Source organism: Cucumis melo, chromosome 4 (assembly GCF_025177605.1).
Source record: "Cucumis melo cultivar AY chromosome 4, USDA_Cmelo_AY_1.0, whole genome shotgun sequence".
In the NCBI taxonomy this organism is placed as follows: domain Eukaryota; kingdom Viridiplantae; phylum Streptophyta; class Magnoliopsida; order Cucurbitales; family Cucurbitaceae; genus Cucumis; species Cucumis melo.
The window spans coordinates 519,152-541,880 of record NC_066860.1 but is presented as its reverse complement, the minus strand read 5'-3'; the positions used below and the strand labels follow the sequence as shown (position 1 = coordinate 541,880).

Here is a 22,729-nt window from a genome sequence, read left to right as displayed (position 1 = left end):
GTTGCAAATGTAGTAATTATATTCAAAATAATTAAATATATAGCAACATTTTAAAAAATTGTAAGTATAGCAAAATATTCACTGATAGATCATGCAGCAAATGTTGGTCTATCGTTGATAAACTGTAAGAGATAAAAGTCGATCACCGACTTTGCTATATTTGCAATTTTTTAAAAATATTGCTTGCTACCCATTGTAATTACCCTAAACTTATTCTTGTTATCTCCAAATTGATTTTTATCCATTATGGTTCACATTTAAATTTTGGTGAAACAAACTATATTAAGAAAGGGAATTTCTTTAGATTAAAAAAATCATGGAAACTTTTTTTTTTTTATATAAAAAAAATTATGGAAATTAGTTGTAATAATGTGAATTAGTATAAATTTCACTCAAGCTTAAAGCTAAGATTAAAAAAATAGATGATTTAGGGTTGATTTCCCCAATTTAGAATGTGTTAGGTGGAAAATAGTTACCTATTAATTCAGGCAAAGTTTTGTTAAAATTGCGAGGTTTAATTTATAAAATTGATGGTTTATGGTGATATTATTTCAACTTATCAAATTTAGAAGTTAATTTCATTATTTTTTCAATTAGTTTTTGGCAAATTAAAATGAAAAAAATTAAAAATTGAAAAAAGAATTTCCGTTGCCGGGACTTGAACCCGAGTCTCTCGGGTGAGAGCCGAGTTCCTAACCAACTAGACTACAACGGATGTTCGATTTAGGATTCAAACTTGTCCAGCTTAATCATAAACAATTTCCGTTACTTATGGAAACAGAGCGCGAATTTGTATTCTAGGGTTTTTCTGGTTTCCAATTTCACCAAATCTTCTTTCGGAGATCTTGTGGTCAGTCAAGCAGCAATGGTAATTTCTCTTCCTTTCATTTAAAACTTGTCCACTAACTTTGTTTCTCCGTATACAACTATCTTTCAAAATTATTCACTTAATTTATTTGTATTGTTCTTTTGGACATGCTTTATCTTCTTCTTACTATTGGAAACTGAATTTTCTTCTTCAACAATATGGGCAGTTTTTCCTTTTACATATATATTAAGTTCTGCCCTGTTTTATGATTTATTTTTTATGATTCGAGTTGGCTGTTAAATTTTCAATGGGCACTGGAACACCCCATTGTTAGTTTCTGACTGACCATTTTAGTTTCATCTCCTTTCAATTGAAGATAACCGCTTTTGTTACTAATTCCCCTACCCCATTAAGTACTATAATTGGTGAAATACGATTACCCGTATGGCATAGCTTGTAGCTACGGGAAAGAAAATGCAATGCAATAGGCCTTAGAATTTGCAAATGGATCCTGCCAAAGGTGGTTACTCTCTGTAGGATTTTAATTGTCGTGACTCTTTGATGGATTTCATGAATGATGCTCTATCAAAAGATTATTGCATGCATATTCAGTTTTAGACTGATGTCTTTCTATTACACAGACGAAGAGAACCAAGAAGGCAGGCATTGTTGGAAAATATGGTAAGTATTTTGAAAATTCGGTTTATGATTTATAATTTTGTATCTTGCATGGGACTCATAACTTGTTTCTGCAGAGAATGCTTGTTTTTCTGCTATTGTTTTCCATGATTGTTATTCTGCATCTAGTCCAGTTTGAAGCCACATGCTTCTTGTTCATTTCTAGGTTCTATATTCCATCCAAACGAATGTTCAATGTTCAATTAATTGTTTGGTTCTTACAAAAACTATCCTAATCTCCTGTCTGAGCTATATTTTTATGGAGTAGATTTTCGTTTAGTTTCATATTAGGGAAGTCATATATGACCTTAAACACTTAAAGACTTAGTAGTAAGTTACAAAATTTATTTGGATCAAGTGTCTTCTTTAGAATTCAAACTATTAAACAATAGCTCAGGCTGGAATTTGAATATGGAAGTGATCCGTCAACATATCTGTACATTTGATTGTTGTTAATAAAATTTGATTCACGGAGATATCTGATGATAATTACATTTGATCCATATGTACGTTATCAAAAACATGGCATCGTTAATTGATGGTTTTTCTTGTAAAATATCTTAAGATGTTAACTGAAATGTGGCATCATGTACTCCAATATCATCAACAAGCCACTTTGCTTGAGTTATGAACTTATCTGCATTCTATTTTCTTCTTCTCTTAACTTTGGGTGATAACAGGTACCCGATATGGTGCCAGTCTGAGAAAACAGATCAAGAAGATGGAAGTCAGTCAGCACAGTAAATACTTCTGTGAGTTCTGTGGAAAGGCAAGTAGTTGTCTGCTCTTTTTGGCCCAAGTTTTAGATTTCCTATTTGCGTATTCATGTTCCAATTATATGCTTCCCCATTGCAGTATGCAGTTAAGAGGAAGGCAGTTGGAATTTGGGGTTGTAAAGATTGTGGTAAAGTGAAAGCTGGTGGTGCCTACACTCTCAAGTAATCCTACATCTTTTGATTTTTCTTTGTTTTTTTTTTCTTTTTATCATTGTTCTTGTTATATTAGTTTAGGTTAAATTGTAAATTCCGTCCTCATAGTTTGGACTCCAAACTTAGAATATAGTCCATATGGTTTATAGTAAGAATTTAGATTTTATGGTTTGATTACCCTCATAAATAGTCACCTCACTGTGAGGGGTTTATCATAGCATAGAGATCATTTATTAGGTTTTATCAAACTATAAGGACTAAATTCTATTTTTTCCAAAGTATAGGTACTAAATTTGCAATTCAACAATAAATACACTTGATTTTGATGTTATTTTTGGGTACCTTTGACAGCACTGCTAGTGCTGTGACAGTGAGAAGCACTATTAGGAGGCTGAGAGAGCAGACCGAAAGTTAAGCCATCTTCACTGCGTATTTTCGCCCTCTTTGTATGGAAAAAGATTGCTCCCTCACTACACTTTTCTTCATATCGGTGTTGTAGGAATTGGTTATTTGAAGTTAATTGAAATTGATCCCTTTCTTCATTTCTTATACCGTTGGCCACTTTTCTATTGATCGTCAATGGAGTTTTGCTCAAGTTTACATATTTGGTAGCTAAGGTTGACATTGATGAAATGAGTCCTCTCCTTTGTTTTCAAAACTTTTTCCGATTACTAGGAGTTAATGTTACTGATTACATAATTATTCTTTTAAACTGGTTTTGAAGTTATTGGTTTAGACTCTTCTCAACCGTTAAGTTCATATATATAAATTGAACTCGTTAAAGTGTCTACTAGGTTTTACTTTTTCTTGTTTTTTTTAATCTATGGAAAATATTAATTTATATCTTAAACTTCTAAAGTTTGTATCAATTTAGACATAGACTAATAATTATATCGATTTAAACTATGAACGTTTGTAGTTATATCGCTCTTTATTATGTTTACGACATTATATTCTTTCTAGAGAAATCTTGTGTGAAATTTACTTTTGGCAAAAAAAAATTTCTAATTGTTCATTTTTTAAAATTTGCATTTTGAAGAAGTCTGCACATATTTGAATGAATGATATGCAAACATAGCTGTAGTGAAGAGTTCAAATTGGTTGGCTAATGAAAATTTAAAACTTCAATTCACTTCATTTATAAATCTAACACAATATTGGTGGTGTTCGATAGGATTTCAAGAAGGATATAAATCAATACACTCATTAAAATTCAGCATTTACATTGGTTTTATTATTAAGTCAGGATATAATTAATTGTATTATTGTTTTTCTTTTCGAAAAAAGATGGATTGTTGGAATATACCGAAAGGTCGTAGTTTGATCCTTCAAATGGGGACTTGTTTTCCATCATTGTCCCAAATGGAAGGTTATTGTCTTTATCCCATACAATTTCTTGATATTGGAGAATTTGCAAAAGTTTATGGAATATCTTTGATCTTGTTTCCAAAGATTTCCCCCCCGAAATAATATAATAATAAAGTTGATCCACCATCAACCTTCACAACGTTAACATCTGTCAAAAAAGATAAAAACTTTCATATTTTAACTAATGGTTATGCCAATAGGCACATTGTATCCATTGTTCTTTTTCTTTTTCTATTTTCTTAAAAAAGGAACAAACCCGCAACAGTCTCAACCGATTATTTTGATGGCATGATCAAACTGATAGAACTTAGAATAAGATTCCATTGTTATTTTCTCCATTACATACTTTTATTTTCTTTGAGTTGAAGTTTTGGAATCGGTTCAATCACGACACCAAAAAGAACATCGATGTCTATCATTTAAATTAATGAGACACGTTAAATTCACAAAAGATCGAGTCACCATTTAAGCACAGTTTATCTAGTTAAAACACCATTTGCAGAAACTTTCTGAAAAATCTAAAAGAGTAAATTTTTACTTCACTGACCATTGTTACTTCCCAAGGAACAACTATCCGTATTGTGCCTATCCACCATGAATTGCTTATACCAAACAAACTATCAAAAGACAACAAAAATACGTACAAGGTATTGTGACAAGCTATATTTGAATTGTCATTGATAAAACTGTTTGGTGCAGAAACAAATTAAACAAGACATCAATACCTACCAAAAAAGAGTTCTTTCTTTTTCCTTTTTTTTTTTTTTTTTTTTCGGGTGGGGGTGGGGGTGTATTCTAAAGAAGCTCACCAAATACGAGCCATCATGAGAATTGGGACCTTCATTCATCCATTCACAAGGGGTAGACGAATGCTTCATTCCAACATTCCAAAGCAGATAAAAGGGAGGAATCTTCATCGTTATTATTCTCAAAAAAGGTATTTTGCTAAACTAATTCTCAAGGCATGTCCTTCCCAAAGAAGTTTCAGCAAACAGAGATGCATATTAACTCACCCAAGTGAATGCTTCAAGTTTTCAGCTTTCATGGCTTGTGGATCTTGAATCCAAACACTCTTGGAACGTAACTCTGAATGGATTTTTGTGGCTTATGGTGTCCATATGTCATCAGGAAGAGGTGAGGAAATGTAGTTCCAAAATAAGCTCCATCGATGTCTATATAGAGTTGAAGAAAGAAACTTATGAAGTATCCCAAAATATTAGCCTGTCAAGACTGCTGTTCATCTAGACTAAATTCTTATCAATTACAATAGTCTCAAATGCAAGTCAGTGAGAGAAACACAAGTATTGTGTAGGCTTAAAATTCATGTATACAAATTCAGGAAATCGAGCAATATCAGTTTCAAGAATAAACATGACTAGACTGTAATTTTCAATGTCCAATACACAAATTACCATTTCCTAATGGTCAAAGTCGGTCTGCAGTTCGGATGAACTGATGGCTATTACATCCTCCACCAAGAAAAGGCAACACAAGCCGAAAGTTTTATAAGTGTCATTTTTTACACCATAGAAACTTTAAAAATGTGGCCACCACATGATTCTAATTTGCATGTTCAATCATGTCACTTTTTCTTTTCAAATAGTAACATGTTCCCATTACCCATCAAGTGACTCAAGTCCAAAGGAACACGACTTAAAAGTTAAAACAAACCTTCAAGAATAACACCCCATTAGACCAAGTAAGAAAGAGGGTTCTAAGTACTAGTAACGATAACGATATCTCATCTACACAAAAATTTCAATAAACTCAACAATACAATCATGAGTACTGGGATAATTATAAAGCATTAATTTGCATGAGGCCTTTTGGTTTGAGTGAAGCATCGAAGTTAAAAGATTTTAAAGGAGTAACTTTTCACAAGATGATTTTAAGTTATCCTAGTTAAGGGTGTATTGCAGTAATCAGTGCTTGCTCGCCTTAAAAACTGTCGATTGAATTTGGAAAGTGTGAATCTGTGGTACTTCTTAACCCAGGAAGTGTGAAGGCCATTTTGGATTTATTGAATTACGAATTCCCACTTAACATCCCAATTACGTTAATGAATCGAAGATGTTAAGCTTGCAGTGTTTAAAATGCTTATGGGGGGAAGGCTAGGAGCCTGCTAAAATTTATCTATCTGGTCTTGAGATGTATTCTGTTGATGTTACATGAGCTGATATGTGATTAGTTTTGAAAGATATATTTGATGGTTGATGGCCAGTTCATGATTAGCTTTGATAGGATTAAAGTAGGCTATTATTGAAGCAGGCTATTATAAGTATTTTGTGGAGCCCTTATCCAGCTTCAGCTTTCATTCACAAGCTCTCAAAGTATTTTAAGCAGTCATTGAAAAAGCTCTATGTTCATTATAAGTTGTGCACGTCTATTCCCTTTATGTTGTCTTGTAATTGTATCTTTTTTGTTTTTAACTACCTATGAAAGATCTTAGTTGAACTTGTATCCCTTTTCATTATATCAATGAGAAATTTTTTTCTTTTTTTTTTTTCTTTTAAGAAAAATGTAAATTAACAAATGTAAAACGGCATGCAAGAAGGTGAACATAGGATCATCAAAATTAAGGATACTACCTTGAAACTTTGATCGAGGATAATAAACATCCTCACATCTTGGACAGTATATCTTGACAGTGCCTGCTCTAGGAATGTCTGATTGACCAACAGGAAGGCATGGCTGTCCACAGCAGTAAACTCTGGGGCATCTCCCAAAGTCATAATTCTTGAATTTGTCCAGCTGTGAAAATCATAATGGGTTATTCTGATTACTGGCAGCGTATATATAGAGGACTCAAAAGAAGATTCTCACCATAGCAGCCATGCCTTTGCTTGTCAATATGTATCTCGCATGAATTAGACCGTAAAGCATTTCAGCTGCAGATTCAATTAGCTCATTCTGTTCCTCTGTAAACATATCACCTGCACAATTCATTCATTCCAATTGATTTCTGACTATTGACACCTAAATGGGAGATTGAAGATAAAATACCTTTATACGAGAAATTAGAAAATGAATACCGTCAATTAGACCAAAGGACATATTAATAACTATTACAGAAAACATACACAAGTCACCAGGGGTTGGCCGCCAAGGAAGAGGCAATGAGTTAGAAAGAATAAGGTTAACCCATGGTGGCCACCAAGGATTTCATGTCCTAGAAGTTTCTTTCTATTAAATATTGTAGAATTAAATTGTTGTCCCATCAAATTGCCAGTGGTGCAGTAACCGACCCACACATTAATGATATTTAGAGAGAGATAGAGGGGGGCGGGGAGGAGAATAAGACACACAAATAGGGGTTTCATCTCCAAAGCAATGGGAGGAATCGCTATTTCAATTCCAAAATATTCTATTAATGGCTTCCCTTGTATTGTGAAGCATGAGCAATCTAATTGGAAAATTAAGTCTTTTTGAAATATACAACAGCTAAAAGATAAGCCAAAATATCTTTTAGAGACAAAAACACAATTACTATTGACTATTGTAATGGCATTTAGCTCTACCATAGAGCACGCGTACCAGGCATTTTGAGATTTATGTATTTAAACTAAAGGACTCTCTCATTAAATTATTGCTTTGAAATGCATGCACTTGAATAAAGAGATGAAGAACATCTCAAAATAATTAAAAATGCGTTAACCATACCATTGGAGGACTCAACATCCAGAATCAAATCAAGAGCATAGTCATAATATGGAACTTGGCTGCTTAACCCACAGAGGTTGAAATCATCTTGTATATAGTCATCATCCACTTCACAAAAGAACTCGTTTCCACGCAGATTACAAAACCATGAAATCCAAGATGTATCATCGCCATCAGATCCACTGACATCTGACTCTTCACTGTCAGTCTCAGATTCCTCTGCAATTAAACCAAAAGATTATTTGTTAAAAGATGAACAAAATATAACACAATCATATTGTAGTAATTTATAAATGACATTTTGTCTAACTTTAAAAACAAATCAATCAGACAAAAAAAGGCAAAAAATTATGAATGATTGCTCTGCAAGTCAATAATGATGACTGTTGTCAATTGAGTACTTAGCAATATGCTATGTGAACTAGTTTCATAGTACTAGTAGAGAAGAATGGCCAAGACAACAAAAAGTTGGAGAAGGTTCTTGGTCAGCAAATTATCCTGAATAACATCTACAGCATCATTTATGAGATTGTCACAAAAATTCCCATAAACATTTAGCTTATCCTATCATCTCATTAGCCAGTCATCAAAATCAGAAATCACTAGCAGCCAAGAAGTACGGACACATCATTTTTTATGACGTGTCTGTGTCTTACACGTGTCTGACACCAACATGCAGGGACAACATTCATTCTAATCAAGTATTGTAGGTTTAACACCATAAGCAATCAGTGAAATTAAGCTGTGATAGGATTATTTTCATTTGACAAAAGTAGGGTACAAACGCCAATTGCATCAAGTGAATAATATACAATCTGCGGGCAGTATTTCATAAAACTAGTGTTACACAAATGAACAGCAATCTTAAATTCTACCCCCAAATAATAAACCTATCAACAATGGGGAAATTTATTCATTTATTATTATTATTATTTATAAAAAACAGATATTTGTATTCAAGAGAAAAAAAAACAAAGACAGCCTAAGGACAAGGGTCACGAAAACCCTTCCCAAAAAACCCTAGTAAATAAGGGCCTTCCAATTGTTAAAGATCACACAAAGGCAGTAATTAAAGAAGTGCTTGGCGTAATTGGTACTCAACCAAGAAGTTGTGTGTTGAACCCAAGTCCAAAAAGAATCAAAAGAATCACACTTATCTTAAAAAATTATACTATTTCTCTCGTTCCAAATGCACCACAAAAGAGATTGAGTGCCGCATCTTGAAAGGCTATAACATTGTCATTAACATTTTAGTTTGTTGAAGTTCGCCTTTCATTTTGAAAACACCAGCAGTCACACGCATATTGAACTTTGAGCATAATAATACTTCGTTAGAAACTATGTAAAGAATGCAGCAGAGAAATTCTTCTCAACCAAAACAAAATTAACAAAATGGAAAGCACTCTTTAAGATGGGTAAAACAATAAAAATGATTATGAAATCGAATAACTGCCACTGACATGAGCAGTATATGCCATTGCTAAAGTTAGTGATGAAAACCATCCTTCCTTAGGCACAAGGCCTGGAAATGCTGATATCAGCTAACGCAATACACCTGAACATCAACCTCGAAGCCATCTAAACATGGGAAGGCTCTATCGGATCCTTGAATTACCAAAACAACACAAGCAAGAGAAAACACGAGAAGAACAATAAGACAGGCCAAAATTGGAGATATGCATACCTTGCACACAAAGCTTAAAAAAAACCCAATTAAAAATTGAACCCAAACAGAGAAATAACAGCTGAAAAACTAACAAGAACTCGAATAGTAACCTAGAGAAGAAAATTCGAGAAAAAACGAAACAAACACAGAAACAAAGAGGAAAAGATGAACCCACCAGAGCAGTTAGTCTTAGAGAGAGAGGCAGAACGAGAGTCCCTCTGATCAGAAAGAGGCTTCGGCATTAACAAGGACTGAGGCGCAGAGGGCTTATTATCCTTGCCGTTAATGACGGTACGAGAAGTGGATGGTGAGGATCGCTCAAGTTGTTTATCGAGAGCGTCGTTGATGCGCTTCCGATCGATGGGAGTCACGTCCAACTTGGAGGAGCCGGTGCCGACGCCTCCAAGCGCAGGACGGTCCCGGTGCATCGCCGCCGGTAGAAGGGACGAAAAAGGAAGGGAGTAGAGGCTAAATCTGTGGGAGAAACATACCCAGAAAGAGGAAATGAAGAGAAGAAGAGAGAATTGCTAAAAGGAATCTGAAAGAAAAGAGAAGAAAGAGTGAAGAAGAAGAAGCATTATGTGGAGAAAATGGTGTGTTGGTGTTGTGATGTGTTCTCTCTTCTTCCTTATTGGATTCCCAAAACCTTAACGAAGAATGACAGAGCGACACAGAAAGGGCGACGATTAAATCTATAAAGTTTGCTATACGGTTGACGATTAATCGGCAGCGACAACTCGGCCCCCTTTTTTCTTTTTCTTCTTTTTTTCGGTAAATTATTGAAAATATTTACCTGAACTAAAATAGAATATAACCCTCCAAATTATACTATTTGGTAGTACCATTGTTTCAAATTTAAAAATACATAGACTAAATAATAATTTATAATGCTATCACTTTTTCATTTTTAGTTTCAAGTCTCAATATCACATATACAAAAACAAAAATAATGAACGGAATTGGATTCGATTGTTAATATCCCTATCATAAATAGGATTGAGTAAGCATTGAAGTCATATCACATGATTTCATAAAACCATACAGTTTCCTCAATCTAAATAAAGCATGTTTTACATGAAGAATATTTTGCTCTAGCATGTTTTATTCGATGTAGAACCCAACTATGTATTATTGAGAAAAAAGAAAATTGAACTCAATCAAGATGACATCATCCACCCCTTCCTGTGCCAAATAATTTCCCATTTTATCTTTTCCCTTTTGTGTTAAAAATATTTGTAATCATCTCATTTTTATTTGATCTATTGATTTCAAAATATTACACTTTTACATATTTGATATTTAATATCTAATATTTGATTTCAAGTGTCACAGTGACCTTTGTTTTCTTCGCTAAGTACTCATGCCAATCTGAAAAAATAAAAAGAAAGCTTAATTAATTAGGACTCTTTAAATTAATTAACACATTAGCACCAAAGCCCAAGAATGAGTACTTAGCGAAAATTCTAAACTAAAACATTGAAATTTAATTATTAAACTAGAAAATATAAATAAATAACTTTTCAAAGTAAAATTGAGACATTTTAAAAACTTAGAATAAGGGAGCAAAATGAAAATGTTTCCTTTTTTTTTTTTTTCTTTTTATTAATTTATTTTTGAGAAGGTTTCCTTATTTATTTCACTTTCTATTTTAAGTTTAAAGTGTATCCAAAAATAAAAAGAAGCAAAAAGGCTAAAGAAGAATTTACCAAAAAGAAAAACAAAATAAAAATAACATGTTTCACGTGCGATGCACGAAGTGGCACATAAAACTCTACCAAATTAATGCAAAAAAAAACAAAACAAAACAAAACAAAAAACAAAACTTTAAAATAAAAAAGAAGAAATTATTATTATTAATGCAAAACAAATTAAAAACGAATCTGCAGAAATAATTAAGTCAAAATAGTTACAAACTTATAATTCAAAGTGAAAAAAGTAGGAGAAATTACGAAATTGATTGAGTTAGTGAAATTTTAATGGCTTAGAATTGAAGATTGAAATGTAGGTCAATCTGTCAATAGGTTTGACCAATATTAAAAAGTAATCAATCATCTTTTATTAAAGACCCATAGAACATATATCCTCAACGTCAAAAATAAACATATATAAATATAAACAATAGTAACAAGATCTATAACTTAGTTTGATTGGGAAAAAATAACGAAATCGAAATATCAACCCTAACACCAACTTCGAAAGACGAGAAGAATTTTCGGTTAAAAGCTCAAACTGAGGCCCTTTGAAAGCTTCTCCAGACAGTTCAAGGCTAGAATAACAACCTTACCATCAACAGAATCAAGAAAAAGGCAAGAAAAACCTTGTTCCTCTAGTAAAATGTTGGATAAAAACTTCTATATAAATGTTATTATTATTATTCTCACCAGAGGAATCCAACTACTTGAAGATCTGTATTAAGGTAAGGATGTGAACGTTTCTATTGATAAAAACTGATGGTTACAGCACATTAACCAAAAGTACAAAATTGGACTATCAAAAATAAAAAGAAGATGTAGAAAAGATATATAAGGCATTCACCTCCAATCTTCTAAAGACAAGACAATGGAATCAGAATGGGGTTGGAGTTCATATCTCATGATAACACCTAATCAAACTACTCAACATATAATTATAATACCTATGCAAAATAAAGCTACTTGCTTCTTTCTTTTCTTTACCTTTTCTTTCTTTCTTTCTTTCTTTCCTTTTTCCCTTCTATCTTCTTCTTATTCTCTCTCCTGTGGGGGGGCTGAGTCTGTTGGTAATACAATATTTTGCTTTTTTCCTTGAGAGCTGAAGCGTCTTCAACTTCACTTTAATTGGCTAAAGAAAATAACAGTAAGGGTAACATGCGACAACGATCCTATGTAGTTTGGAATGAAAGATGATTGTTAATTTAGCACTTTCAGACTTACAGGGGAAGAGGGAATCTTTCAGTTGACTACAAGAGCTCAATATGATGAGTGATGGCATCTGGGCATGAAGAGGCTTGAAGAAGCTCTAAACGAGTGAAAGGATGTGCAAATTGCAATATGTAATCTTCATCTGAAGTAAATTTTGTACAAAAAATAAATCAGTTCTTTGATCCTTAACAAATGCAGTGATCAGGCAAATGAAAATCTTTAGGAATTAGTTCCTTGATCCGTGAGAGTGAACTGGAAAAATCAATGAAGCAAAGCTTTTAGGTGGAGCAATATGTATAGGATACAAACTTACTTTCTTTGACTGTTCCATAAAGCCAGCATAACACTTCATCAGCAAAGGCCAGACAGACTCCTCCCTAAAAATAAGTTGTCATTATTGGATAAAAGGACAAGTGAAAGAAACCAACTTCAATTACCAACACAATTCAAATAGCTTAAATAAAGAAAATGATAAAATTATTAAGTTTTTTGAGCCAACGGAGTGAAAGAAAGTTGAAAGAAAGTTCCAAGAAAGTAAGTACGGATGTGATTGGAGTCGATTAAATTTAGAAAAACTCAAAAAGGAAATTTATGTGATTGCACATAGATGTGGAGCCAAGGGACATCGATATGATTGTTTCTTATCATTTTTTAATAAAAGTTTCTACTTCATTATTCAATTAAAGGTAGTATGTGCTTGGACTTGTTCATGTTGCTCGTAGTTCGATAACATATTGATATTTTGTTCCTTTTTTATATGAATAATTCAACTTTCATTGATAAGAAAATGAAGGAATATTAGGTCATACAAAAAAGGCAAACAAAAAGAGCCGAGCTACAAAAAAGAATTTTGATCCAACAAAAGACATGAGTCTACAAAAGGACTTGGCCATCAAGGTACAAAAGGGTGCATGCAAATTTTTCACTTAGAACTAAAGAAATATTTTGAGCACATTTTGTTGTTATGACTTTATTTTCAAGAATGATTAAAACCCTTTAGGGGATTTTAGGCCCAAGTTGGGAGAATGGATTTGTTAACTCTACTCCCTCGTTTGACCCAAGGAGTTCCTGAATCTAGCATGAACCCACAGGCCACAACTAAAAAACATCAATTACATAACTTACCAACTTCTTACACTGTAAGCTCCGAATTAAACAACCTTCCCAACTAAATGGAAGCTCCACAGTTATTACTTGCCCCAAACAACCCCTACACCTTATAATCTACTTTACGGTTTATCTCATGTTTGCTAAATGACCGCTTTTTCTTTTTCCTTTTAACTTTTTTGCAACTTTCTTAGCCAGGCTAAGGCTTCCTTATCCAGTCAACTCTAAAGAAGGTCAACTCCAAAAAAATCACTTACCTGCCAATAGTTTTTCATTTTCACTCTCTGTGTGATGTCCTTGGTTCTCAATCTTTCCGTCCGGACAAGTTGGCCAGCATCATTCCTGCATAAAATGTAAGTGTATCAACAATAATTAAAGTTACAAAATCTTACACCCAACAAGAAACTTCACGTATCAACAAAGAAATGGCATCACTAGGTATAAAAGAAAAATTGTGCATGCTAATATATTTTGTGTAAGAGGAAGATTTAAACATTACACGACTTTACTTTTATATACTTTTAAATGTTTGCTTGACCAATTAACAATTCCCTGAACGGAAACCAAGTCAGTAGAAGGCGCAGTCACCCAGTTAATTAAAAGATAATTACTCTATTCTGGGGTAAGGCCTTGGTTTTAAAAGTTTAAGGCTGCATAATAATGTGGCTCTATTCCTCAAATGGGTGAAGTCTCAAGGTACAAAAATGGTAGGCGGCAGTGGCCTTCAATCACCATGCTAAGGCCAATACTAGAAGCCCCACAATGACAATTCGGTTTGCTGTCTAGCATGAGAAAAAGAAAGGAAACGGAAGACCCAGTGAGGCAAGGAATTCCATCAAACGCCCATACGTACACCTCCTGGCAAAGTGTCACTCATACTGTGGACATTTTTTATTTATTAATAAACAACTTCCATCCACTGAATAAAAAAGGCCGGCAAGATGAATAAATTACCTGAACCCAATAACGATATATGGTACACCAGCTAAGAACGATTGTATCTGCAACAAAAAATGCAATCAAGTCAATGCCCGCACTTAGAATGGGACAAAAGACTGCATTTTCACTTCTGACGGTAAAACGGAAGCAATTTTAAATTAGCCACAGCAAGAGAATAATAGGAAACTAGATCAATTCCAAGAAACTTCAAGATACCCATATAAAACTTTGTTCCTATTAAACTTCCTTAGAAATAGGCGGCTTCCTGATTTAGAAAAAAAAATACACTTCCCTAGAGAAACTGTATAACGCACTCCATATGATGGTAAGCTATCACCCATGTCTGGCGGTAAATACCACCCGATCATGTACCTCGTCCTAATTTCCAGCTTTGACTTTTTTTAACCATATTAGAGTGAACAGGGTAACATGGAAGATTTAATTTTTCTTCCAAAATCTTAGAAGTGGCACATTTTTTCTCATTTATGACATTTTTCATTCAAGTGTTTATTTATGACTAGCTCGAATAGTTTGGCATTTCCACAGCCTTGCTTTGGTAATCAGAAAAGGTGTTTATACTTGATATGTGTGTTTGGTTTAATAACAAAGTACTAAATGATCTAGAATCAGTCAGGAATTGCACAAATACCCAGAATTTAAGCAACTTCTCTCTCTCATATCTTTCTTCAGTACGCTGATCCAACTGCAAATAACAAGGAAAAGATACAGGTTATAAGAGCAGAGTAAGGTCCAACACTGGAAAGCTAGACTATGAAAGAAATATCTTTACAATTGTTTCATTACTGTCAACCTCACGACTTGTCTTTAGTTCAACATAAAACCTCCTTCCCTCATCAGTTGAATCGCAGCAATCCATTTCAGCACCCATCAGAATGCGATGAGCACCTAACTTTGTTTTAATCACGGCACAATATTCAGCATTTGCATCCACATGATGGATCCCTTCTCCATTACCTCTTCTAGGATCCTCGGTAGCAAGGTTCTCAAAACAGTAACCCCAATAGCACCTATACGACGAGGGTTATTAAGACATGAAAAAAAACCTTTGATACAAACTATTGATGACAGGAACTGATCAACTGATGTCACAGGTCAAAAGAGAGGACATCGATTATCTACTAAAGTCATTAAGTAGTTTCTGTTGCATCAACATTTGGTGAATGCTTTTATGCTTATGTATGACAAAAACAGAAACTTGCAAACGTTACCGGCAATCAGATTAAATGTTAATGACTATCAGCCTATACAAGATCATACGGACATCTGCTCATACTAGTTTTATGAAATCTTACTCTTATACATTTTTGTGAAAACACATTAAAGTTCTAGTACCTTCTACGCTCCATTTCACTTTGTGGTCTTTCTGGTAGTTTATGAACATCTAGGTATACAACACCATTTCTTTTATGCACACCCATTTCCCATGGCTCATGACGAATGTAAGCAGTAGCCAATATCTGCATTGAAAGCAGCAACTTTAACACAATACTGACACTAAATCATTCTAAAACATTCAGAATATATATCATCAACAATAAAACTATGTATCTGCACATTCTAACGTCATTAGTATCAGGAGAATATTAGCGTCATAAAGAGAAAAAGAAATCAGGACTTCCTTCTGAGTAATCTAGAAAATTTGAAAAAAAAGTAACAAAAAAAATAATATACATGTACATTCGAAAAAATCTCTATGCTATTAACATCGCCCATCGGCCATCAGGAGAATATATCATTGATGAAGCCATAAGCAAACAACAAAATTTTCCGAATATTTAACGAGAAGCACAAAAGGAGTATTGAATAGTTTAAAAAATTATAATAGCAAGACAATAAAAAATATACCTTGTTAAGATTGTTGCGGAAAGTCTGGAATCACAAGAGCAAAAACATCAGTAATTGATTCGTAGTGAGAGTCACAAGACATTAAAGTTAAAATCCAGAAGCTAAAAAGTGCCTTACCACAAAATGAATATTCTGAAGAGGGATGTTTTTGTCCCTAATGCAGCCAAGGAGGTCACCAAAACCCTGAGAACCTAAGTCTGAATAGAAGGGAGAAAAAGTTATAGGAAGTCAAAACATAGCATTTAAGAGTTTTTTATGTACATTGACCCTAAAAGATTGATCAAAGGAATCAATGTGACATCTATAATGGCTTTAAAATAGCTTCAAAGAAAAATGCAATTGAAATATTTTGGATAATTGTATACCTTTCTTTTCAATAAAAGTGTCAAAACCTTCATTCAAATCAGCTCCAATATCCTCAGTAATAAAGCGCTTAAACAGTCTCTAGCATTGGCACATCAACAAGAAAAATGAGTGAAAGTGGAACTGTATTACCTGCTCACATATTTATAGACATCACAAAATCCATAAAAATTTATATGAAGAAAGATCTCTAATCAGCTTACCAAACTACGGTCATCAAAGTAGACATCTCCACCTTCTACACGGCTATAGCAAGCAAGCTCACAAGGCTATCAAATAAATTAAGATCAGCATAGAGTCAAGAATGATCTATGAACTCTATGAAAGAACAAGAACATCCATAAAAGTTAAGCTTCTCTTGAAGCATGATAGATGCAAACAGTGTTGTAAACCCTAAAAAATAAAAATGCCACAAGCCCAAACTAAAAGTGTTTTTCCACCACCACCCAATAAGGAAATATAACCAAACACAAGCCACTTAAACCAACCAGATTGAGAAAAATGCTCTGAATGTATATGTCGTCAATCTGTGTGTATGTAGAGAGAGAAAAACAAGAAACAATATGCATACCTCCTGGAAAGCAATACACTTTCTCGCCAGTGTTTCTTCACTTTTAGTAAGCTTCATATCTGAGACGAAGCGTTCATCATGATGACGGCCGTTTGAAAACTTTGATCCATAGCCACCAAAGCCATGCCTTTGAGGATAAGGTCCAGGCCGTGGAAGGAGGCCTGATCCTCTATCATTTTGATTCCCCCAACGACCTCGACCAAATGTTCCTCTAGCATGGTGGTTGTTATTCCTTATTGCAGGTAAGACTGCCATAAAATTAATCAACTGAGAAAATTGTGAATCTCTCCCATCTTCTATTATTCTTCAACTTCTCTTGTAATAAATTTGATGGCTCCATTTAATAACCATTTTGTTTGTTGTTTTTGGTTCTTGAAAATTGTTTTTGTTTCTTCCAACTTCTATTACCATGGTTTTCATCCATCCAAACGAAACACTTGAATTCGTAACAAAATTAAAAAAGCTTCTTTTTTAGCTCCCAAACTTAGCTTGTTATTTAAAAACACTCTTAAAAAGTAGATGACATAACAAGAAGAAAGGTGGAAGTGGTAAGTTATCAAACGAAGCCTTTATAATCCATTTAGTATTTCAATGTAGAATAGATGCTATTTTCAGTCCATTTCAGTAATTGGTTCATTTTACAGAACATACTTCCTCGCCACTTAACCAAAATTGTGAAACGATTCAAATTTCAAAAACCCTTCAATTAATTCAAACTAAAGACTTCAAAAGAGGGAAACGTTGAACATAACAAATTGACAAAGAAAACACTTCAATGACTCCCTCCGAAAATTCACACCCAGTCTAGAACAGTGGCACCATATACAGAAAACACAAGCAGAATACACCAAATACCAATGCTTCCATCATGTATACAAATTAAACAGTATCTCCAACTGAAAAAATTACCTGGAACTGAAAAAGGACTAACAGCAAGTGTCTTACAATAATCCTCGTTATCAGAACCAAACAGATCTCTATCTTCATACCCATAAGAACCCCTGTGCACATTTTGCTGTACTTCCCCGCCGTTTTCCTGGTCGTCTTCTTCAGCACTACTCGCACTCCCACTACTACTGCTATCGCCTCCATCGCTAGCATTAGACGATGAGGAATCTGAAGAAGAGGAAGAATCCGAAGAGGAAGAAGATTGCGAAGATGAGGCAGGAGCATCGCGGTCATGGTCGTTGTCGTTGTGGTTGTTGTTGTCGTCGTCGTCGTTTCCATACTCTTCGCCGAATATATCTACATCTTGCTCGGGGAAATCCATTGGAGGGATGAAACCCGGCAATCCGGGCAGCGAATTGCGATGGTTCCGATCAGATTATGAGAAGAAAAGAGGTGGAATTATGATGGGAGGGAAGAAGAGGAGTGGACGGGCTTTCAGTGGAATATGACTCGACTGCACAGGTTTCCTTCTTCCGTCAGGTAAGAGTTTCTCTTTGGGAATCTGATTCGCAACTCGTTGAACTGACAAGGTGAGTGAGTCAGTGAGTTGACTCGGTTCGTCACTCTTTTGGGCCTTGATGGAATATTTTGGCCCAACCCTAATTCCGGCCCAAAATAAAAGCGACATAGTTCGTTCACTCATATTGAGAACTTTTCCATTTTTCTCCCTATGTTGATTGGTAGTTTCTTTGTTGGTTTTTCATAATGTAATTCTTTAGTGGGCGTTGTCTTTCCCTTTCCTCAAACTTGTTTATATATATATATATATATATATTCGCATTGGTTCAGTGATACCCATTTGCATGCACACATACTCAAATGTATGATCTCCTCCAACTACTTCCATCATCCTAATCAATTATAAAACGAGCATAGTTTTATTGTTTGTGCAATTATTCACATGATTATAACATATATACACATAATAACTTGTATATGGGTGAAAGTTAAGTTTAATTTTGTCAAATCTTAGACCCAACTCAAAACCAAATCGATTCGATCAATTCCAAGGTATCGGCTTTGAATCATTCTTTCAACTTTTCATTCTTACATCCAACTTTGTTTTGAATAGGGACTTTGTGCTTCTTCTTTTTCTTTCATTTTATTTTGAATTAAAATCGTGCTTTTCTTTATATACACCACAGGGTTAGTTCATTTTTAAGTGTAATATACTCTAGATTCCATTCAATTTTGAGCAGCTTTTTAAAATTTGATTCCAAATACAAACCAATTATGTCCAGACAAATAGATCAATTGGGTTCGATTTGGGTTTTTTTAAGTTTCTGGTTGAACTCCTAATTACAAAAATGGCATTTAGAGAGAGAGAAGAAAGAAAAAAGGAATGTATTTTCTAATGTGAAATGTTAACTGCAAAAGTTAGATGAAGATGCTTTACATAAAACCGAGCACTATTATTGCTCACACAAGGACTTCTCCCAAATTCTTCTAAGAAAAAAAAATCTAAAATCCTTCTAGTTTTTTGTTTTTTTTTTTAATTTCTTTCTTTTTTCCCCCTCATTATTTCACCTTCAAACTGTTTGGTTTCCAAGAATAACCAAAATAAAAATATGTCATTAACAGGTAATCTAGCTAATCACAATTCCAATTCTATGTAGTTTCTTCAGGCAGCAGCCTCATCCACCTCAGAATAAAACACAAAACTCGGGAATGCTGTCGTTATATCCCTGCATTTTCAACAGAAAGAACTCATGAGAAGTTTCCGAAACGGGTCTGAGTTCTTTCAACAAGACAGAAAAAAAAACGACTCGTCTAGATACCTTAAATAAGGGAGTGTCATGATCCTTAATAACGAGGGGTTCTTGGAAACAAAATATTGCCATTCTGACATGTCGATCTTCCCGTCTTGCTTTGTATCCGCTTCCAAAAATGTCTACAAGGCACAAAGAAACGTTTCATGATTCTGCCGATTCGTTAGTACTGAAGAAACCATGTATTATACCGACAAATCACGTTACAAGACTCTGGTCTGATTTTTGGAGTTTACGGTCGCAACTCACCTTATCAAGAATCGCCTCGATGGTCTCATCAGCCAACTTCATTTCAGATTCACCAAGAAGTGCTAACAACATTTGCTTAACCTGCCAATATCAAATTACATAATGAAAAATCTAAATGTATAAACTGGATCAACAAAGAAATAGCGCCTCGAGTCCTGACTAATGGAACTGCTTTTAAAGAAAATCTAAATCAATCCATTTGAATTACTTGATGTGACACGAGCAAAGAAAAAGGGATTAAGAATTTCACAGCAGGAGAAATAATGAAAAAGAAGAAATGAAGTTATCTGCAAACCTCTTCTCGTTCGATAAAGCCCGTACTATCTAAGTCATAAAGCCTAAATGAAACTGCAAAAGTTTTTAAAAGAAAATCAGAATACCAACCTATCTGGTTTGAAGACATGAGAACTACTAATCGAGTAGAGATATTATAAATGCTGGAAATTTAAACTCTTGACAGTATTTTCTGTACTTACAATTTATCTTGTCTTCCATAGAAGTATTTGGATGGAATATATGGAGCGCTCTAACAAAGTCACCAAAATCAATAACTCCTTTGTGCTTCACATCAAATAGATCAAAGATCTACAAGCACAAAAACGGTTCTTCAGTCTTACGGCGATCCCTATCAAATTAAATAAAAGAGGAAAAGGAAATGCTACAGATACTACATATAAATGACTAAGAAAGTATCTATGCATTTAGGGCTGCTCATAAGTTAGATTGACTAAATCAAAATTAGACTTGATCAATACTTCGGATATTAATACACGGATACTCGAGAGGTCATTTTTCTTTTAATTATTGTTATTATTCAAACTATGGAATCCCACCATTCGAATAGCTTACCCGGCTTGCAAAGAGGTTTTCTTTCTTCCTGTTCTTGAAGAGAGCCAATAAAAATTCTTCCTGCACAAGTAGGAACATTAGTCAACACTTGACAATTGCAGCTTGTAATTTGGATTTGCATAACTCAAGTTTATTTATATCACAATTAACCATAACATGTGCAGAAGATAAATGTCCCAAAGTATATATCATTGTCGTTCATAAAACCATATGAGATTATCCAAATAGGACGCAGAATTCAGAACAGGACGTGTAATGAGAGATAAAATACAGTCTAAATTACTCAAGTGGGTAAAAAATAGAGTGGTAGTTGTGTATGATGGATAAAACCTTGTTTATTAGCCCATCATCTATCACCGAACTGCTGATGCTTTTGAAAAGCTCGAATAGAGCTTCAACTTCGCTGACACTAACTGAAAGATCAGAACATGGCACACAACAATAAGAAGTCGATACAATACTCAAATCAAGGTTATAAAACTCAGAAATAACTCTTAGATAAGCCACTTGACGGTCGTTAGTAATATATACAACAGCTCAAAAATCACAACATAAAGACCAAGACACTCAAATAGTAATAGTAAAAAGAAGATTCAGCCCCTCCTCTTGGATTCTTATGAATATGATGACATTCTAGCAAACAAAATCTTATATTCTAACTTTCATATATAGATTTTTTAACCTAAGAAGAACTAATGAGGGCAATGGTCCCTTTGCTCTACCCCTGCACATCATATTCTAAGAAGATAATCTTATCAAGCTGGAATTAAATAAAGGACATCTTCAGGTACGGATTCTCAACAATTATCAAGAACAAAAAATGGCAGATAATGCAAAAGCTGAGAAACAGGGAGAACTTACAAGTCGTTTGTGAAGCAAGGAAAACAGGATCCTCGAAGCCAGGGAAATGCCTTCTTCCTTTAGACGGAACACAGCCCATTTACTGGAAAAAAATAATGGAATATGCAAAACCAACAGCTGCCTCCTCTGTTTCACTACAACATATCGTGAAAACCCATCTTATCCCTTGCATTTAACGAACCCAAAATTCAAAACAACCATCAAAACATCCTGGGATTAGTCGACATAGAATTCAAAACCAGACTACCGAACATAAATCTTGGGTAAAACATTTTGACTTAGCCTTTTGTTGACCTCAGAAAACTTAAAAAAATCGTAATTCAAACACGAAACATCTAAAATTCAATTGTAATCAATAAAATAATCGAGTTATTCATTCATACTGACCCATCTACACTTCTCTCTCTTTTTCTCTCTGCTTTAAATGATCCAACAAATTCTTCGCCCGTTTTTCTCAAATTTCAGAAAGCCTCGGAAGAAAGATTACACAATTGGAAAAAAAAAAAAAAACCCAAATATCAAATCGAAATCCAAGCACGACCCACATCACAAAATCGAGAGAAATCGCTAGAAAGCGTAAAGGAAAGATGAGACAAAAGGGGAAAAGAGACTCACCAAGAATGGTGTGGCGGAGGAATCAAAGGAGAAGGGGAGAGATTGTTAGAGGAGAGAGCAAAATGAGGGGAAAGGATCCTGAAGAAGGAAGAAAATTTTGGTAATGGAATTGGAATTGGAGAGCGCAAATTTCGATAGTGAAAGGAAGTTGAATTTAAAAGCAGCGGCGAAAGGAAGACAACTTGGAGGATGAATGACAATGTGATGTGGGTGTTGGGATTATTTACGCGAAATTGGAAACGGCAGAACCCTTTAATTGGTATTTTTTGTTTATTTAGTTTTTCTTATTTTTAATATAATTTTTATTGTTTTGTTTTTTGGTATTCCAGCCTCCAGGTAATAAAGCCGAATCTTTTTCGAATCGGAGGATAAAATACAAATATTTTTTCACCACAAAAAACATTTTTGGCCACGTATGAAATTTATTGGCAAGTGTATTGCACGCTCTTTCTGGTTGATCTATGCATTCATTTTTAAATAAACATACTTTTATTCAAATAATTTTTTAGAATTTTCTAAAAAAAAATAAAATAAAATTTAATAAAATAGACAAACTATTAATACTTTCCGTAATACTTTCCGT

The 22,729-nt window shown here is 34.1% G+C and overlaps 4 protein-coding genes and 1 non-coding gene across 14 annotated transcripts; 1 reads left to right on the top strand and 4 right to left on the bottom strand.

Annotated features, from left to right (window-relative positions):
• Window positions 1-643: 643 nt before the first annotated feature.
• Window positions 644-715, bottom strand: TRNAE-CUC (transfer RNA glutamic acid (anticodon CUC)). Its single transcript has one exon. It is a non-coding gene; the product is annotated as a tRNA-Glu (tRNA).
• A 23-nt stretch (window positions 716-738) lies between these two features.
• Window positions 739-2,964, top strand: LOC103503485 (60S ribosomal protein L37a). The gene is made up of 5 exons (XM_008467686.3): window positions 739-868; window positions 1,450-1,489; window positions 2,167-2,255; window positions 2,342-2,424; window positions 2,767-2,964. The coding sequence occupies exons 1-5, from the start codon at window positions 866-868 to the stop codon at window positions 2,828-2,830; spliced, it is 279 nt and encodes a 92-aa protein (XP_008465908.1). The 5' UTR covers window positions 739-865; the 3' UTR covers window positions 2,831-2,964.
• Window positions 2,965-4,433: 1,469 nt separating this feature from the next.
• Window positions 4,434-9,798, bottom strand: LOC103503484 (casein kinase II subunit beta-1-like). Of its 3 annotated transcripts, none has more exons than XM_008467683.3 (5): window positions 9,285-9,798; window positions 7,444-7,662; window positions 6,607-6,716; window positions 6,369-6,534; window positions 4,434-4,955 (listed from the first exon to the last, which is right to left on the bottom strand). In XM_008467683.3, exons 1-5 carry the CDS (start codon window positions 9,535-9,537, stop codon window positions 4,825-4,827), a joined length of 879 nt encoding a protein of 292 aa, XP_008465905.1. In that variant the 5' UTR covers window positions 9,538-9,798; the 3' UTR covers window positions 4,434-4,824. The 3 variants fall into 3 exon arrangements, with proteins under 3 accessions (XP_008465905.1, XP_008465906.1, XP_050939422.1); XM_008467684.3 differs by having other exon boundaries at window positions 6,372-6,534; window positions 9,285-9,793; XM_051083465.1 differs by lacking the exon at window positions 4,434-4,955 and adding an exon at window positions 5,141-5,454 and having other exon boundaries at window positions 6,372-6,534; window positions 9,285-9,795.
• A 1,722-nt stretch (window positions 9,799-11,520) lies between these two features.
• LOC103503482 (NAD-capped RNA hydrolase DXO1) lies at window positions 11,521-18,298 on the bottom strand. 4 transcript variants are annotated; one of them, XM_008467680.3, is made up of 14 exons: window positions 17,765-18,298; window positions 16,856-17,103; window positions 16,488-16,553; window positions 16,287-16,365; window positions 16,039-16,118; window positions 15,922-15,945; window positions 15,409-15,533; window positions 14,846-15,083; window positions 14,705-14,758; window positions 14,071-14,117; window positions 13,374-13,458; window positions 12,323-12,386; window positions 12,022-12,151; window positions 11,521-11,919 (listed from the first exon to the last, which is right to left on the bottom strand). In XM_008467680.3, the coding sequence occupies exons 1-13, from the start codon at window positions 18,123-18,125 to the stop codon at window positions 12,048-12,050; spliced, it is 1,575 nt and encodes a 524-aa protein (XP_008465902.1). In that variant the 5' UTR covers window positions 18,126-18,298; the 3' UTR covers window positions 11,521-11,919; window positions 12,022-12,047. The 4 variants fall into 4 exon arrangements, with proteins under 4 accessions (XP_008465902.1, XP_008465901.1, XP_008465904.1 ...); XM_008467679.3 differs by having other exon boundaries at window positions 11,521-11,929; window positions 17,765-18,297; XM_008467682.3 differs by having other exon boundaries at window positions 11,521-11,929; window positions 14,867-15,083; window positions 17,765-18,296.
• Window positions 18,299-19,132: 834 nt separating this feature from the next.
• On the bottom strand, window positions 19,133-22,502 carry LOC103503481 (calcineurin B-like protein 1). 5 transcript variants are annotated; one of them, XM_008467675.3, is made up of 9 exons: window positions 22,147-22,502; window positions 21,532-21,696; window positions 21,001-21,083; window positions 20,671-20,730; window positions 20,298-20,406; window positions 20,117-20,169; window positions 19,822-19,902; window positions 19,582-19,694; window positions 19,133-19,488 (listed from the first exon to the last, which is right to left on the bottom strand). In XM_008467675.3, exons 2-9 carry the CDS (start codon window positions 21,608-21,610, stop codon window positions 19,425-19,427), a joined length of 642 nt encoding a protein of 213 aa, XP_008465897.1. In that variant the 5' UTR covers window positions 21,611-21,696; window positions 22,147-22,502; the 3' UTR covers window positions 19,133-19,424. The 5 variants fall into 5 exon arrangements, with proteins under 5 accessions (XP_008465897.1, XP_008465899.1, XP_008465896.1 ...); XM_008467677.3 differs by having other exon boundaries at window positions 21,532-21,689; XM_008467674.3 differs by having other exon boundaries at window positions 21,532-21,665.
• Window positions 22,503-22,729: the final 227 nt, after the last annotated feature.

Excerpts from the sequence above, each read along its gene's own strand:
- LOC103503485 (XM_008467686.3), top strand. Across the intron at positions 1,490-2,166 it reads AGGCATTGTTGGAAAATATG|GTACCCGATATGGTGCCAGT; the intron begins GTAAGTATTTTG and ends GGGTGATAACAG. Across the intron at positions 2,425-2,766 it reads GGTGGTGCCTACACTCTCAA|CACTGCTAGTGCTGTGACAG; the intron begins GTAATCCTACAT and ends TACCTTTGACAG.
- LOC103503484 (XM_008467683.3), bottom strand. The coding sequence starts at position 9,537 with ATGCACCGGGACCGTCCTGCGCTTGGAGGCGTCGGCACCGGCTCCTCC. Across the intron at positions 7,663-9,284 it reads CTCTAAGACTAACTGCTCTG|AGGAATCTGAGACTGACAGT; the intron begins GTGGGTTCATCT and ends GTTTAATTGCAG. Across the intron at positions 6,717-7,443 it reads GGATGTTGAGTCCTCCAATG|GTGATATGTTTACAGAGGAA; the intron begins GTATGGTTAACG and ends TGAATTGTGCAG.
- LOC103503482 (XM_008467680.3), bottom strand. The coding sequence starts at position 18,125 with ATGGATTTCCCCGAGCAAGATGTAGATATATTCGGCGAAGAGTATGGA. Across the intron at positions 16,554-16,855 it reads AGTGTATTGCTTTCCAGGAG|CCTTGTGAGCTTGCTTGCTA; the intron begins GTATGCATATTG and ends TTTATTTGATAG. Across the intron at positions 12,152-12,322 it reads TTATGGAACAGTCAAAGAAA|ATGAAGATTACATATTGCAA; the intron begins GTAAGTTTGTAT and ends AATTTACTTCAG.
- LOC103503481 (XM_008467675.3), bottom strand. The coding sequence starts at position 21,610 with ATGGGCTGTGTTCCGTCTAAAGGAAGAAGGCATTTCCCTGGCTTCGAG. Across the intron at positions 21,084-21,531 it reads CCTTGCTTCACAAACGACTT|TTAGTGTCAGCGAAGTTGAA; the intron begins GTAAGTTCTCCC and ends CTGATCTTTCAG. Across the intron at positions 19,695-19,821 it reads TCGAGGCGATTCTTGATAAG|ACATTTTTGGAAGCGGATAC; the intron begins GTGAGTTGCGAC and ends TGTGCCTTGTAG.